Source organism: Grampus griseus (genome assembly GCF_964374135.1).
Source record: "Grampus griseus genome assembly, chromosome: 15".
In the NCBI taxonomy this organism is placed as follows: domain Eukaryota; kingdom Metazoa; phylum Chordata; class Mammalia; order Artiodactyla; family Delphinidae; genus Grampus; species Grampus griseus.
The window spans coordinates 81,544,336-81,559,774 of record NC_139009.1 but is presented as its reverse complement, the minus strand read 5'-3'; the positions used below and the strand labels follow the sequence as shown (position 1 = coordinate 81,559,774).

At 39.4% G+C, this 15,439-nt stretch overlaps 1 protein-coding gene across 4 annotated transcripts in view; it reads left to right on the top strand.

Moving 5' to 3' along the window:
* The window catches only part of REV1 (REV1 DNA directed polymerase), an 84,267-nt gene that overhangs the window by 18,642 nt on the left and 50,186 nt on the right, over positions 1-15,439 (top strand). For 3 of the 4 annotated variants that reach the window (XM_082672807.1, XM_082672808.1, XM_082672806.1), the window contains 2 exons: positions 4,989-5,049; positions 6,382-6,508. The exons of the other annotated variant lie outside the window; for it this stretch is intronic. In XM_082672807.1, the coding sequence (XP_082528933.1) occupies positions 4,999-5,049; positions 6,382-6,508 (178 nt within the window). In that variant the 5' untranslated portion in view covers positions 4,989-4,998. The remainder of the gene's footprint in view (positions 1-4,988; positions 5,050-6,381; positions 6,509-15,439) is intronic. 4 annotated transcript variants of the gene reach the window in all.

Below are 15,439 nucleotides of genomic sequence, written 5' to 3'. Positions count from 1 at the left end.
AAACCCAGAAATTGGCTTCTACATTAATGCTTGGATAAGACGAGGTTAGTAGGTTATCTTAGGTTATGAATTACCGTCTCTGAAATGTTTATCACTTTCCTCAAGGCCATCTCGCGCTGTGGAACTAGACTGGGAACCCAGTCTGCAAGAGTTTCATCTGAAAACTAGAAGGCAATTTTTATTTGCAAGTCTGGCTTGATAATTGGATGGCTGTTGTTAAAGGGCATTCTCTTTTTAGTGAGCAGGGTTAGTCAAGAGGACACATTGTAATTCGGAACATTGTGTAGGGTTATGGTTGTAACCCTAACCCTAACTGAACTATCTAGCATCTGCTGTTGGACAGAAGAAAGTTACACAACTGATGTCATCCAGCAGTGACAGGGCTGATGAATTGCTACTCCTAATATTCAGCAAAGACCAGTTTTACAGTTAGGTTTTTACCCCTAATCCATTGTCATAGGCCATCTTAATCTACATATAGATTATTTAAATGGATTTGATAGGACAAGCTGCCTTAAATCTTCTCTGGGATAAATTTTTAAAAATATAAATAAACATGTAGAACGTCAAAGTTGTTACATAATCAAATTTCTGAAATTGAAGTACATTACTAAAGTATGTGAATATAGTAGTTTTAATTTTTTATGTTTAGTTTCTGAAAATAGTTCTTCAGTATGTCTTGTGTAGAGCACCAAGGGCAACTCTAGTAGTCAACTACCCAAATGTCTGATAGTGAGAGAGCCGGATAAGATAGTAATTGAGGGCTTCCCTGGTGGCGCAGTGGTTGAGAGTCCGCCTGCGGATGCAGGGAACACGGGTTCATGCCCCGGTCCGGGAAGATCCCACATGCCGCGGAGAGGCTGGGCCCGTGAGCCATGGCCGTTGAGCCTGCGCGTCCAGAGCCTGTGATCCGCAACGGGAGAGGCCACAGCAGTGAGAGGCCCGCGTACCGCAAAAAAAAAAAAAGATAGTAATTGAGACTCAGAGAGATGGAGATTTACCAGAGATTAATGAAGCTAGTTAGAGGCAGAGCCTGGATTAGAAATAAATCCCTCACCCCTAGTCTTTTATTCATAATCTTTTGATTCACGTATGCTGTGTATTATGCTACAAACAATAACAGATTGATTGTCGTTGTAGTTTTATTCAGTCCGTTTTTAACATTGATTTATCCAGATGTTTATTGTTTACCTTGTTGGGTTTTTTTTCTGTATTTTTGATGGTTCATCCAAGAGAATTTTCCTTCTATCTAAGGGATATCCTTTAGAATTTCCTTTAGACAAGTTTGCTGGTGGCATTAACCTCTTTTTATTTGCCTGAAAGTGCCTTTATTTCATCTTTCTTGATTGAATATTTCTCTGGGCTTAGAATTCTAAGTTAGTAATCATATTCTTTCAGCACTGTTGTCTTCTGGCTCTGTTGTTTCTGTTGAAAAGACAGCTGTCTGTTTAATTGCTGCTCCTTTGAGTATTTTGATGGAATCTCTGATTTTCCTACCCGTGGCAGCTTTTAAGATGTTTTTTTTCTGTCTTCAGTTTTTCATAGTTTTACTGTTATATGTCTAGATATAGATTCTATTTTTTCCTGTTTGGGGCTCATTGGGCTTCTTGAATTTGTGGCTTGATATCTTTAATCAGTTTTAGACTGTTTTAGTCATTATTTCTTTAAATATAACTTCTGTTTTTCTCCTTTTTCCCTCCAGTTTATTTAAATTAGTCTTTCTCGTGTATCCCCGGTGTCTCTTCTCCCATCCATATTCTCCATCCTTTTGTGATTTATCTGGACATTTTCTTCTGACTTATTCCAGTTATGCTTTTTTTTTTTTTTTTTTTTTTTTTGCGGTACGTGGACCTCTCACTGTTGTGGCCTCTCCTGTTGCGGAGCACAGGCTCCAGATGCGCAGGCTCAGTGGCCATGACTCATGGGCCCAGCCGCTCTGCGGCATGTGGGATCTTCCTGGACCAGGGCACGAACCCGTGTCCCCTGCATCGGCAGGCGGCCTCTCCGCCACTCAACCAGGGAAGCCCCCAGTTATGCTTTTATTTATTTTTTGGTTTTTTTTGGTTTTATCTATTTATTAAGTTCTTAATTTCTAATATTGTATCTTTCAATTCTAGAGTCACTGTTTAGTTATTTCTAATATTTTCCAGTTCTTTACTGATATACTGAAATTTGTCTTTTCCCTCTTTGAGCCAGGGTAAGCTTGATTAATTTAAAGTCTACCTTAAATTCCGTATCTGGAGTCTCTGTAGGTCTGTCTGTTGTTGTTTCTTTTTTCTGTTGGTTCATGTGATCTTTCTTTGTGTGCCTGGTGATTTTTATTTGTGTACTAGATACTATATTTGCAAACTCATTTGTAGAAATATATGAAGTTTAGGAAGTTGTCTCATCCTCAGAGGATCCACATTTCCTTCTGCCAGGTGCCATGGGGCACTCATGGGGCAGCCTGGGGTCACCTGGATCTGCTTTCGGAGACTGAGATGACCTGGGGCAGGATACTCTGGTCGGCCTGCCTCCAGTTTACTCTGATCCTGGGGTCCTACGCCCAGGTGTGAGAGCTGTGTCCTAGGAAGAGAGCCCTAGCTGTCGTTGCCTTAGCTCTGTGTTTGTTCTCAGCCACTCCTTGAGAATTGCCAGATTTCTCAGAGGGAAAGGGTCTCCCAGTTTGGGGAGATGATGTGAGGTGGCAGGTCTCCTCTGTCATCTGCTGAATCTTGGCTCAGTGATTTTTCATTATTTGCTAGGCCTTCTGTGTCTTGAGGCAGTTTTTTAAAACTATGTTTTGTCTAGCTTTCCTCCTCCTCAGCGGGAGGGTAGGTCCAAATTACCTAGTTCACTGTTTGTTATGGGATTTTCTCAACAGTAGAATTTGAATGTGTAAAATGAAATATGTTTATTTCTTTTTTCCTTTTCTTGATCTTAATTGAATCCTGCACCAATAGGAGTTTGCTGTACATAGGTCAAATTATATTCTTTGAAATTGGATGAAATTACATCTTCAGTCCTTCATTCCTTTCACTTTTCAAAACTTTAAACATTTGGCTGGGATAGCTCTTTTACTTTGGAAGGGGGAAGAACCTTTAAAACTTTTTTTAAAAAATGATTTTGTTTCATACTGGTCTACCCTCATTAAACTATGGATAAAGATTTTCATATTGGCCTTTTGCAATAGGTACCTGGTAGATCTTAAATAAATGAGGCTTTTAAGTAGATGGCCAGATGAATTAAACTTTTTAAATGTATTTTGTTCTTTAATTTATGTTCATTTAGCAGATTAATAGTTGCAGATAATTTTTGTGAGTGTGCATTCTTTTTTTTTTTTTTTTGCTGTACGCGGGCCTCTCACTGCTGTGGCCTCTCCCGTTGAGGAGCACAGGCTCCGGACGCGCAGGCTCAGCGGCCATGGCTCACGGGCCCAGCCGCTCCGCGGCATGTGGGATCTTCCCGGACCGGGGCACGAACCCGTGTCCCCCACATCTGCAGGCGGACTCTCAACCACTGCGCCACCAGGGAAGCCCGTGAGTGTGCATTCTTAATGTACAGTGGCCAGAACACCCACACTCTTTACTTGTAAGAGCAGATGTGCTGAGTCATAGTTTATACTGAAGTCAAGAACTGTGTGTTAACACATTTCCCAGACTCCTTTAAGATAAGGGAGAGGTCTTGAGGGACTGGACAAAGTGAGCCTCTTGAAAACAGAAGAAGTATTGAACAGCACTGATGGCAGTCCTGGGACTCAGGGTGAACACATTGGGTAGCCATGCCCTTACCTTCGTCAAACTTAAAAAGGCAAAACAAAGCAAAGCAGCCCTTCTCTCCACCAGCATCCACAGCACCTGATCAGGGTTAATCCCTTTGCCTCCTGTTCTCAGCCCTTTCCACCTGCCCCTTGTCTCTCTGTTGGACTCAACTCTGACTCTCTGCATGTCTTTCAGTCACCTATTAAGAGTAGACAGTAAAAATTCATAATTAATATAAAGTCAGCAAGGAGAAATTATAAATCCTGTATATACTAAGAATAGAAATATTTGAAAGAAAATATCTGCTGATGTGTGTGGATAAAGTGTGGCTATCTTAAGATGTTATTCAATAAAAGATTTTTTTAAAGCATATCAAAGCCAGTTTATCTTGGATAACGTATAAGCCTTCTCCAGTGGTGTATGGTAACCCTTTGATATTAACCTATATAATTATTAGAAGAAAAATACTTAATTGGAGATCATATTAATTTTGTGAAGAATAATGCAGCCATGTCCCAAGATGTAGCCATTTGGGTTAGAAGAATTTGACTTCACAAGGAATTTCATATAATGCCTGCTTTGATTTATACCTTGTTCACCACTAAGCCAGCTGACACTTGAGATGAGCCATTTTGGTTGCTTCATGGTATAGTTGGTCATGTGTTGCCTTAAGGAGAATGCCAGAGTTACCAATTTATTATTGGTGATAGTCTTTCTGCATCATGTCCCCTAGTTGCTTTGATTGAATTCTTTTAGGATTTTTGCATAATAGATGAATTACACTATGACTGTACTCTTAAGTGTGCAGTATGTAATAGCAAAGACAGAATTTAAGAGCCATATTATAGGGCAGTGCATGAAGGAAAATGTTTTCTTAGGTTCCATTAACATTAATGTTAAGTAAGCACAGTATGTTAGTTGGATTTGGTGATGTTTTACGTAAGATGGTGTTAGGATTGATGGCCAGAAATGCATAAAAGTTTTTCCTGTTAAAATTAAAATTTAAAATAGTTATAATTAAAACCTGATACTTAGCTGTAAGGAGTTCTGGGGGGAACAAATTTCACTTGTGAAGCCAGAGAATGATATGCTTTGGAAAAAGTTTCCTCAGTATGATATTTTGAACTTTTATGAATTGAACATTTGAATTTATTTTAATTTCTCATTTTTCTTGATATTGAAATAAGATATCAATTAGTAGTACCTTTTGTCACGAAATTGATATATTTCTTTCTTCCCCTAATACAGAAGCTCCACCATGAGACGAGGTGGATGGAGGAAGCGAGCTGAGGATGACTGGGAAAAATGGGTGTGTTTTAAAAGAATAAAAATAATTATATTGAACTGTCTAGGTATTTTTTATTCTTCTTTTAGTTTATAATGTGGTTGAAGGCATTTTCTAAATTGTAAATCACTTTAGACACCAACTCTGTGTTTTCACAGTGTATTGAAAGCTTAAACTTTGAGAAATTTTGTCCTGAGGAAATAAATGTTCTGGTGCACAGAATTTATTGTATGATAATTTTATTGCAGCATTGTTAATAATACTGAAAAACATTAAAACGTAGATATCCAGTAATAGGGGATTATCTCTATACCGTGGAACAGTGTACACCCATCATTTAGCTGTATATTTCTTAAGCTGGCAAGATGGCCTTAACTAAAAGGGTGTATTATAAAGGACTGTTATTACATATGATCCTATTTGTGTAAAACCTCTGTGTTCTGAGGCACAGAAATAACTTTGAAAGTAAGATCCCAAAATGTTAGCAATGAATGGGATCATAGCTAATTTAAATTTTCTTAAAATTTTGACAGCATGTAATATTTGAGTAATCAAAAACAATGAAGTCATTTCCATTTTGGAAAAAAATATATACCACTTCTAGACACCTACAGCTTTATTCTAAAAACCTTATTGATAAAGTAAAATTGATAGTCTTAATCGATTAACCTTAATTATTTCGACGTTCAGGAAAGGTGTGGCTGAATTCATAGATTTGTCAAGGTCTTTAGCAAAAATAATAATGTTTTTATATTCTTTTTGAGGTTGGTGTTATGAATATTAGTAGTACTACCAGATAGATTGATTAGATCCAGAATTTAGCCACTGAATCACTTATTGTATTCTTATCTACATGTATGGAAGACTTTACTGGTTTGTCAAACTGCTTCATTTTACTTGAATTTATTAATCTTAAGCTTCACATACACAGAAGATAGTGGAAGCCAGTCAAAATATATTCTTACGGACCACTTGTCAAATTTTTAATTGATTTAAGCTTTGGTATAACTTTTGCTTGATTTTGTAGATAAGAACAATATTTTGTGGCATTACACTTATTAACCTTGACTTACCTTTTCCCTCTTTTAACGGAACTTTTACCATTGTAACAATGTGATAGAATTATTAAACATTGAGTTGACAGAGGGAAAAACTCTCCCTTGACCTGCCTGTTTTATTGCCTTGCATTATGGTTCATGTTTATCATTATACCTTATGTCATCCTTATACCTTGGTTACTAGCACAGAGTAAGGCCTTTTTATTATTTTTTTTTAATATAAATTTCCTTCTAAAAAGGGGAGGGTGGGAAGAAAAATAAAACTTTTGTGATTAGCTTACCTTTTCTTTAATTCTAGGGTGGGTATATGGCTGCCAAGGTCCAGAAACTGGAGCAGCAGTTTCGATCAGATGCTGCTGTACAGAAGGACGGAGCTTCATCTACAATTTTCAGTGGCGTCGCCATCTGTGTTAATGGATATACAGGTTGAGTACTCTTTACCCTTTAGGTACCCCATTTTGGCATGTACTTTTATTAGGATTGGGAGCGATTTGTTTTAAATTCTGTTTTTAATTATTTATTTTGTATATAAAAAAGGTAAAAGTAAAACCCTCTGCTTAGATACCCCTCCTTCACGTTTCCTTTCCCTCCTCCTGTGCCTGCCATTGTCTTATTTTAAATTTTATCAAAGCAGATAGTTTTTTAAAGTCAAGTGAGGTTTAAAATGAAAAATTAGGATCCTCCTGCTTAAACAACTCATCACACGTATGGGGCTTGTCAACTGTGAGCTTCAATAGAGGGGGATCTGGTAGGGCCACTTCATTGGTGAATCTTCAGCTGTAATTATGCAGAGGTCCTTTTGGGCTGGTGGAGGAGGGGGTGGAGTGTGTGTGCCAGATTTCCCAGACTCTTGCCTAGAGAAGGGTGTAAACCCAGCTGCTGGCATCCTGGTTGCCAGGAGGGAAGGAGAGGGCCAGGAATCTCACTGTTTAGGGAGTAGAGTGCCATTTAATCTCCCTGCTGTGTTCTTTCCTCCTCTCTATCCCTTCTCCCCTCCTGCTGTGCCTGTTGTCATCGAGTCCAGTATCTGGAAGGGACAGGATAGTGTTTCATTGTGAGTTGGAGAGGAGTTCTGGAATTCTAATTCACAGTTTCAGCCGTGAGCTTCCTGTTTTACAGCCTGTCCACAAGCCCACTCTTGGAGGTGCCCAGTGCCTCTGTTTTCACGAGTTTCTCTTGGTTTCACTGGCACCAAGCAGTGTCTTCTGGGTCTCCACACAGCCAGCTCATCTTTCAGATCTTATCTTTCTCTGATCTGCCCCGTCAGTTACCACTTGTCTGTTGGCTGTCAGATTTTACTGCCAAAGTTTTCTTTTTATTCTCTTGAGGATTCCTCTCCTCTTAAGATCATTTTCTTGTGTTTTTTGAGGTGAATGGCTATAAATATTTGTGTTGGTCGGTTAATGGTATTTCCTCCCCACCTCTCAGTCGGCTGATACCCGCTCGTTTTTAGGGTCTCCGTTTAGCACTCCCCCTCGGTTGTCTGATTGTCTTGCTACTGGTGGGGGTGGCTTCTCAAGGTTCTGTGGGGCTCTGGCTCCTTGTATTTATGCACATCTTGGCATTTATTAGATCTTATTGTAGTTGCCTGTTTACTAGACAAGAGCAAGAGCTTCATTTCCACATTTTCATTACTGTTGTGTCCTTGGTGCCTCTACAGTGATGGGTATAACCACTCGGGGGTACTTGTTGATTAAAGTTAAGTTTTAATTTGGCTGATACAGTTGCCTGGTTGAGTTTTAGCAGGCGTGATTGACAATTTTGTCTAAGAATGTTATCTCAAAACGAATGGTGGTGCAACTTTGGGAAAATTCACATGCACCTTTTCTACTTAGGCATCTTAGAACGTTCAAGCTCCACAGACCTTCCTGAGATGCATTATAAAAGATTAAAGGTGTTAAGAAATAAACATTGCTTGTTACATCAGCAAGTTTTGGAAGTCCCCAGTTTTCGAGGGCACCCTTATTTACATAAGAGGAAGAAAAATAGATTCTTTGTGTGAGGGAGAAAAAAATGAATATTGTAGTAATCATTACCATGGTTGAGATTCTGGAATTCTAATTTACTTTCATCACTAATTTTTATGTGACTGTAAGACATTTTCTCTTTTGGACCTATTATTATCCCTATCCTTTTCTTTAAGATAGAGATAATATTAATTTTTATTCTTGTTATTGTTAGGATTACATTGTAATTCTTTAAGTAAAGTTCCTTTATGTTGAATTTCATAGGGACATGCAAGTTGTGGTGATACAATTTTTTAGAAAAATTTTCACTTTTAGTGACTACTTTTGAAGCTTTATAGATAAAACAGAATCTAACAGTCTCTGTGATAAATCAGCATGAAAAGAATAGTGCTTTAGATGCAGGGAGACAGGTGGGGAATCCTGTGTTGTTGTTGGTTCTTACTCGTGCTCCCCATAGACTTTAACTGATGTTCCAAGTTTTCTTGATTCCTTTAAAGCTCCTAGTTCTGCCATCTGAACTTCTCTTTGGTAACCCACATCCCTTCCAACACAGTTAGCTTTGAACTTGAGTTTAGAGATAAGATTCCCCCATCTTCTGGCTACTCTGCCTGTGTTAACCCATTCTCTCATCTCTCTTTTTCTCCCAAACAGCATCTTTTCCTTTCGAAGGTTAATAACTTCTTTGCCTTCTATCTCATTTTTTTAATTAAAAAAAAATTTTGACTGTAGAACCACATGCAGAAAAAATAGAGACCATGAACCTTTGCCCAGTTTCCCCCAATGTAACATCTTGTAGAGCGGGGGTCCCCAACTTCCGGGGCCCCAGACCGATAACCTGTCCGCAGCCTGTTAGGAACCGGGCCGCACAGCAGGAGGTGAGTGGCTGGTTCGCCAGCGAAGCTTCGTCTGCCGCTCCCCATTGCTCGCGTTACCGCCCAGACCACCCCCCAGCCCACCCCTCCGTGGAAAAACCGTCTTCCACAAAACCAGTCCCTGATGCCAGAAAGGTTGGGGACCGCTGTTCTAGAAGATGGTGCTGTATCAACCAGGAAACCGACATTGATACGGTCAAGACACAGAACCTTTTCACACAAGGATCCTTCCTGCCTCCCTTGTGGAGCCATACCGACTCCCCTTCTGCTCTCAGCCTGGCAGCTACTAGTCTGGCCTCCATTCCTCTACCTTTTTCATTTCAAGAATGTTACGTAAATAGAAGATACAGTATATAACCTTCTGGGATTGGCTTTTTTACTCAGCATAATACGCTGGAGAGTCATCCAAGTTGTTGTGTGTATCAGTAGTTTTTTCATTTTTATTCCATGGTATGGATGTTCCACAGTTGAACTGATCACCCATTTAAGAACTTCTGGGTTATTTCCTCTTTTTGGCTGTGAACACGTGTGTACAGGTTTTTGTGTGAACATAAAGAGTGCAATTGCTGGGTTATATAGTAGTTCCATGTTTCGTTTTTTTCTAAGAAACTGCAAAACTGTTTCCCAGTGGCTGTACTATTTACATTCCTGCTAGCAATTTATGAGTGATCCAGTTTCTGTGTCCTTGCTAGCATTTAGTGATTTTTATTTTAAAAATTTAATAGGTATGTAGTAATATCTCTTTGTGGTTTTAATTTGTATTCCAGTCGCTCCACATCCCCACCAGCATTTTGTACAGACAGGTTGGGTTTTTTGTTTGTTTTAATTTAGGTATTCTAATACATGTGTAGTGGTATCTCCTGGCGGTTTTAATTTGCATTTGCCTGATGGCTAAAGATGTTGAATATCCTTTCCTGTATTTATTTGCCACCTGTAGATCCTCTTCAGTGAAATGTCTGTACATGTCCTTTGCCTGTTTTCCAATTGGATTGTTTGGTTTTTTACTGTTGAATTTCGAGGGTTCTTTATATAATTCTAGATACTACTCCTTGTCAGATACGTGGTTTGCAGATATTATCTCCCAGTCTGTGGTTTGCCTTTCACCCTCTTCACATGGTCTTTTGCAGAACAGAAGTTTTTAGTTTTGTTGGGGTCCAGTTTATCAGCCTTTCCTTTTATGGATTGTGCTTTCAAGTCAAAAGTCTTTGCTTAGTACTAGATCCCAAAGATTTTCTCCTATTTTTTCTAAAAATTTTATAAGTTTATGTTTAATTTTTAAGTTCATGATCCATTAGAATATTTTTGTTTGTTGTTTGTGGCCTGTGGATATCCATTTGCTAGCACCATTTGTTGAGAAGGCCATTCTTCCTGCATTGGATTACTTGTGTACTTTGCCCAAAAATCAGTTGGGCATATTTGGGTGGGTATGTTTCTGGGTTCCATGTTCTATTCCATTGACATATGTATCTGTCTTTTCACCAGTACCACATGGTCTTGATTACTGTACCTCTGTACTATATAGTAAGCCATAATACTGGGTACAGTGATCATTGCCATTTTATTCTTCTTTGGAAAGGTTGTTTTAGCTATTTTCTAGGACCTGTGCTTTTCCACATAAATTTTAGAAGAAGCTTTTCTGTGTCTACAAAATAGATACCTTGTTGAAATTTTGATAGGAAGTAAATTAATCCTATATCTCAATTTAGGGAGAATTGACATCTTTACTCTGTTAAGTTTTCCAATCTTTGGACCTTTCATCCCATTTTACTCTGTGTTAATTAATTCAACGAATATATTTTGTATGCTGCTTGCGTGTTAGGTACTATGTTTGAACAGAGATGACAGTGATGGAGAATGTGGATTTTGTGACAAAAAAATAATCTCTGGGCATTAGACGTGAACAGAGCCAAGTGGGTGGCAACATAGAAGTAATTACCTTTGAGGGTTAGAGTGATTACTTCATAGAAGAACTGACTTTTTGAACTGGTCTTGGATAAATAAGGTGTTTTTTAGACGAAAATGGGTAAGGGCATTCTTGTCCTAACCCTGACCTCCATTTTCACCTTTATATTCTCTAATTTTGGTCAACAGGGTTATTCTGATATTTGAGATTTGTCTTTGTACTTCCTCTTTCCTGTGCTGCTGTTTGTGCTCTTGCTTCCCTCACTTCTGTGAACTGGAGTCATATTCATCCATTAAGACCCAGTTAAATTAGATTTGCCTCCTTCCTTAAACTGGTCCACAGAATATACATTTCATAGCATTATTGCTAGAAACATTTACTTTTGACACCTGAGTTTTGTCTTGTATTGCCAGGTCTTACTTATGTGCTGAGTTTGGGGGAGTCCGAAAGCCCGTTGTGTGTGGTGACACTGGCCGGATGTGGATCAGAGAGAACACTGTGGGGCCTCCATTAGCTCCTCCTCCAGGGCTTCATCCCTCGGAGCTCTGTCAGATGTTGCCTTCTCCAGGAGACTTTCCCTGACCAGCCTTATGTAAAATACATGGATCTTGCCCCCCAGTTGTTTTCTAATCCCTTATCCAGCTTCATTTCTCTTCATAGAATTTATTTTCTCCTGAACTGGTATTTATCTGACTTACTTTCTGTCTGCGCAGTGAAATAAAAGTGCTGTGGAGCACACCCGAGAGTGCCAGGGCCTAGAAACCTGCCCGGCACATTGTAAGATTCTCAATAAATGTTAGTTGAGCCTACAAATGAATAGCAGAGTTCTGTGTTTGTACATTAAACACAAAATGTGTTTGATGTTTGAATGTTAAAATGTGTTCACTCATACACTAATTCAACTCAGTTTTCTTAAATGGGTAGTTTTTTGTTGTTTTTTTTTTCGGTACGCGGGCCTCTCACGGTTGTGGCCTCTCCCGTTGCGGAGCACAGGCTCCGGACGCGCAGGCTCAGCGGCCATGGCTCACGGGCCCAGCCGCTCTGCGGCATGTGGGATCCTCCCAGACTGGGGCACGAACCCGTGTCCCTTGCATCGGCAGGCAGACTCTCAGCCACTGCGCCACCAGGGAAGCCCAAATGGGTAGTTTTTAAATAAGAAATGGGCCACACTCTAGGCTTACTGAATTGTAATCTCTGGGAAATAGGCCCTGGGCATGTTTATTTTGATGAAAGCTCTCCGAGTGAGCTAGTGCTTCAAATCTAGGGAGCGGTAATTGCTCTTCTGTGGAGTTGGATCAGGACAGTGAATATGGAAAGAGGCGTTCTGGTAATTTCTGCTTTTTCAGTAGGTGGATAAGAGACCAGGTCTGGTGACGTTGGCACTGCTGAAGTTTGTGGAAAAGCAGGGCAGGCTTGCGTATGATTTGCAAAATGAAACAAGGGGATATACAAGTGTAACAGACTTATATCTGAAGTGGTCGGGATTTGTTTGAAAACGTAACCTTAACATTGATAATTTTCTGAGCATGTGAATATGGTGATTTAGGAAAAGAGTCCATTTAATGCTCTAATCTAATTTCTTGAAATGGATACCTTCCAGGAATTATTTTCTATGAATATATACATAGCATCTCCTCCTGTTTCCTGTGAGACTGATGGTGTGAATCCAGGGATGTAGGAATTTAACCTCCTACATGGGAGAGACTTACTGTATTAATTTCTACCACCCCCTGTAATTTTGCCTGTGTCTGATAGGTACTTGCACCTGTTAGGTACTCAAAAATGTGTTCTTTAGGCTTTTGAGACGTTTCTTTGCTTTTTACTTGGTTGAGTGTATGTGGCTTTTAGTCGAATTTTGTAATTCTGCTGTACTTAGGGAGGAGAGGGGAAGAGAGAGTAGGCATGGCTGCTGGAGAAAGAGTATTGGCCAAGGGTCAGAAGACAAAGGGGTCTGCACAATAGCTAGGTGATTGTGCACAAGTCCTCTAATTTTCCTCTATTTCCTCATCAGTAAACTATGCTAAATTATCTTTCTAATTTATAGGATTGTGAGACTCAAATGAAATAATGAAAGATATTAACTACTGTAAGACCAAAGGAGGTATAAGCAGCCATTGGCTTACTTCTTTCTAGCATGTATGTGACACAGCCAAGATTTAATCAAGTTCTTTGGACATGCAGGATGAAACCGTACACATGATGACTGTTTTCTCAATAGAGATCTATCAAGGAAAGCTTTTGCACAAGATTTTAAAACTTTGTTTATAGAATGTGTTTTAACCACATGAGCAAAACTCTTTTATAAGCTGTGTCCAGAGACGTCACAGTGGTCTTCAGTGGCTGTTCCAATGTGATGGCGTTTGCTGTGGTGGAATTTCCCATGTGGAGCTTTAGGCCTAAATCGTGGTCCAGTGTTTATTATGTGCCTTTTACCTTTTCTGTGCTTGCCTGTCTCTTACTTTCTGTGGTTGGTTTTAGTTAATGCTAAAATTTGATTGCATACAGAATATTCTCGAAGAATGTTCTGTAAAATTAACAGTAGGAGTATTATGGACCATGAGTGTTACAGATTTGCAAAGCTTTCTTTCCAAGATATCTGTAAGTTTTTAAAATTGCACAGTCCTATTCAGTGAGAAATACAGTTAAGTAAAAATTATTTTCTTGTTGATCCAATGTTCTTTGATGTATCTTGTGTTTTGTCAAGAAAGGATCCATGTAACATAGAAAAGAAAGGTGTATATGTTGTTCAGCCTATAAGATGCATTTTAGAACCTGTTTTTAGATCTATTAAAACTTGAAAATGTTGCCGTGTTACAGTCCTCTTTTATCTGAAGTTGGTCTCCTTTATAAAATCCTCATTCAGGATGCTGAGGAGCTAAGAATTTTGGTTTAAAAGGATGTTCCATTGGGATTTTGATTTGTATTTCTCTCATGATTAGTGATGTTGAGCATCTTTTTTTTTTTTTTTTTTTTTTTTTGCGGTACGTGGGCCTCTAACTGTTGTGGCCTCTCCCGCTGCGGAGCACAGGCTCCGGACGCGCAGGCTCAGCAGCCATGACTCACGGGCCCAGCCGCTCCGCGGCATATGGGATCCTCCCAGACCGGGGCACGAACCCGTGTCCCCTGCATTGGCAGGCGGACCCTCAACCACTGCACCACCAGGGAAGCCCAGCATCTTTTCATATGTTGGTTGGCCATATGTATATCATCTTTAAAGAAATGTGTATTCAGGTCCTTTGCCCATTTTTAAATTGGGTTATTTTGTTGTTGTTGAGTTGAAATACTTCTTTATATATTCTAACTATTAACCCCTTATTAGATAGATGATTTGCAAATATTGTCTTCAGTTCCACAGGTTGCTTTTTTACTTCTGTTTATTGTGTCCTTTGATGCACAGAAGTTGTGAATTTTAATGTAGTCTAACTTAATCTGTTTTTCTTTTTGTTGCCTGTGCTTTTGGTGTCATATCTAAGAAATCATTTCCAAATCCAATGTCATGAAGCTTTTCCCCTGTGTTTTAAGAGTTTTATAGTTTTAGGTCTTACATTTAGGTCTTTAGTCCATTGAGTTAATTTTTGTGTATGGTATAAGATAAAGGCCCAACTTCATTCTTTTGCATGTGGATATCCAGCAAATGTGTTTTTTAATGACCTTTTCCCCCCACTGATGTTGTCTGTTCTGTCACTACATAATCAACATTTGAACATTGTACCATGACATTTTTGGTCTTCATTTGATGAAGATGCATCATTTGCACCTTAAGTTGGTTTCTGTTCTTTTCATTAGCACATGACATTTAAAGCAGTCCCTGACAGCACCAGTACCTTCATGAACAAAACCTGTGCAATGAAATCATGGTTATCCAAATTATCGAGAACATGCTTGTTTTTTGTTTTTGGTAAGGATAACATTGAAATGACTATAATCATCTCACAGAGAGCTTGTGATGCCAAGACTCTGTTGTTGAATTCCAATCTTGGAATCACCAGTGGTGAGCATTAAGTGAGATGAAGTATGGAAAGTACATGACTGGAATAGGTGCTAAATTAATGTTAATTTTCTTTCCTCAGTTCTTTTTACCTGCTTATGATTATGAAGCAGTAAATGACAGTTTTATTTTGTTCTACAAAGAGGTGGATGTTTTTTAATAAAATTGATATATATATTGGTGCTACTAGAATGACAGTGTCTACTGACTATTTTTTGGCTGCGTTGGGCCTTCGTTGTTGCGCACGGTCTTTCTTTAGTTGCAGCGAGCGGGGACTACTCGTCGTCACTGTGTGCGGGCTTCTCATTGCGCTGGCTTCTCTTGTTGCAGAGCACAGGCTCTAGGTGCACGGGCTTCAGTAGTTGTGGCACACGGGCTCAGTAGTTGTGGCACATGGGCTCAGTAGTTGTGGCGCACAGGCTTAGTTGCTCCTCGGTATGTGGGATCTTCCTGGACAGGGATTGAACCCGTGTCCCCTGCATTGGCAGGCGATTCTTAACCACTGAGCCACCGGGGAAGTCCCCTTTGTCTGGTTTTGGTATCAGGATGATGGTGGCCTCATAAAATGAGTTCAGAAGTGTTTTTTCTTCTGCAACTTTTCGGTGTGGTTTCAGAAGGATAGGTGT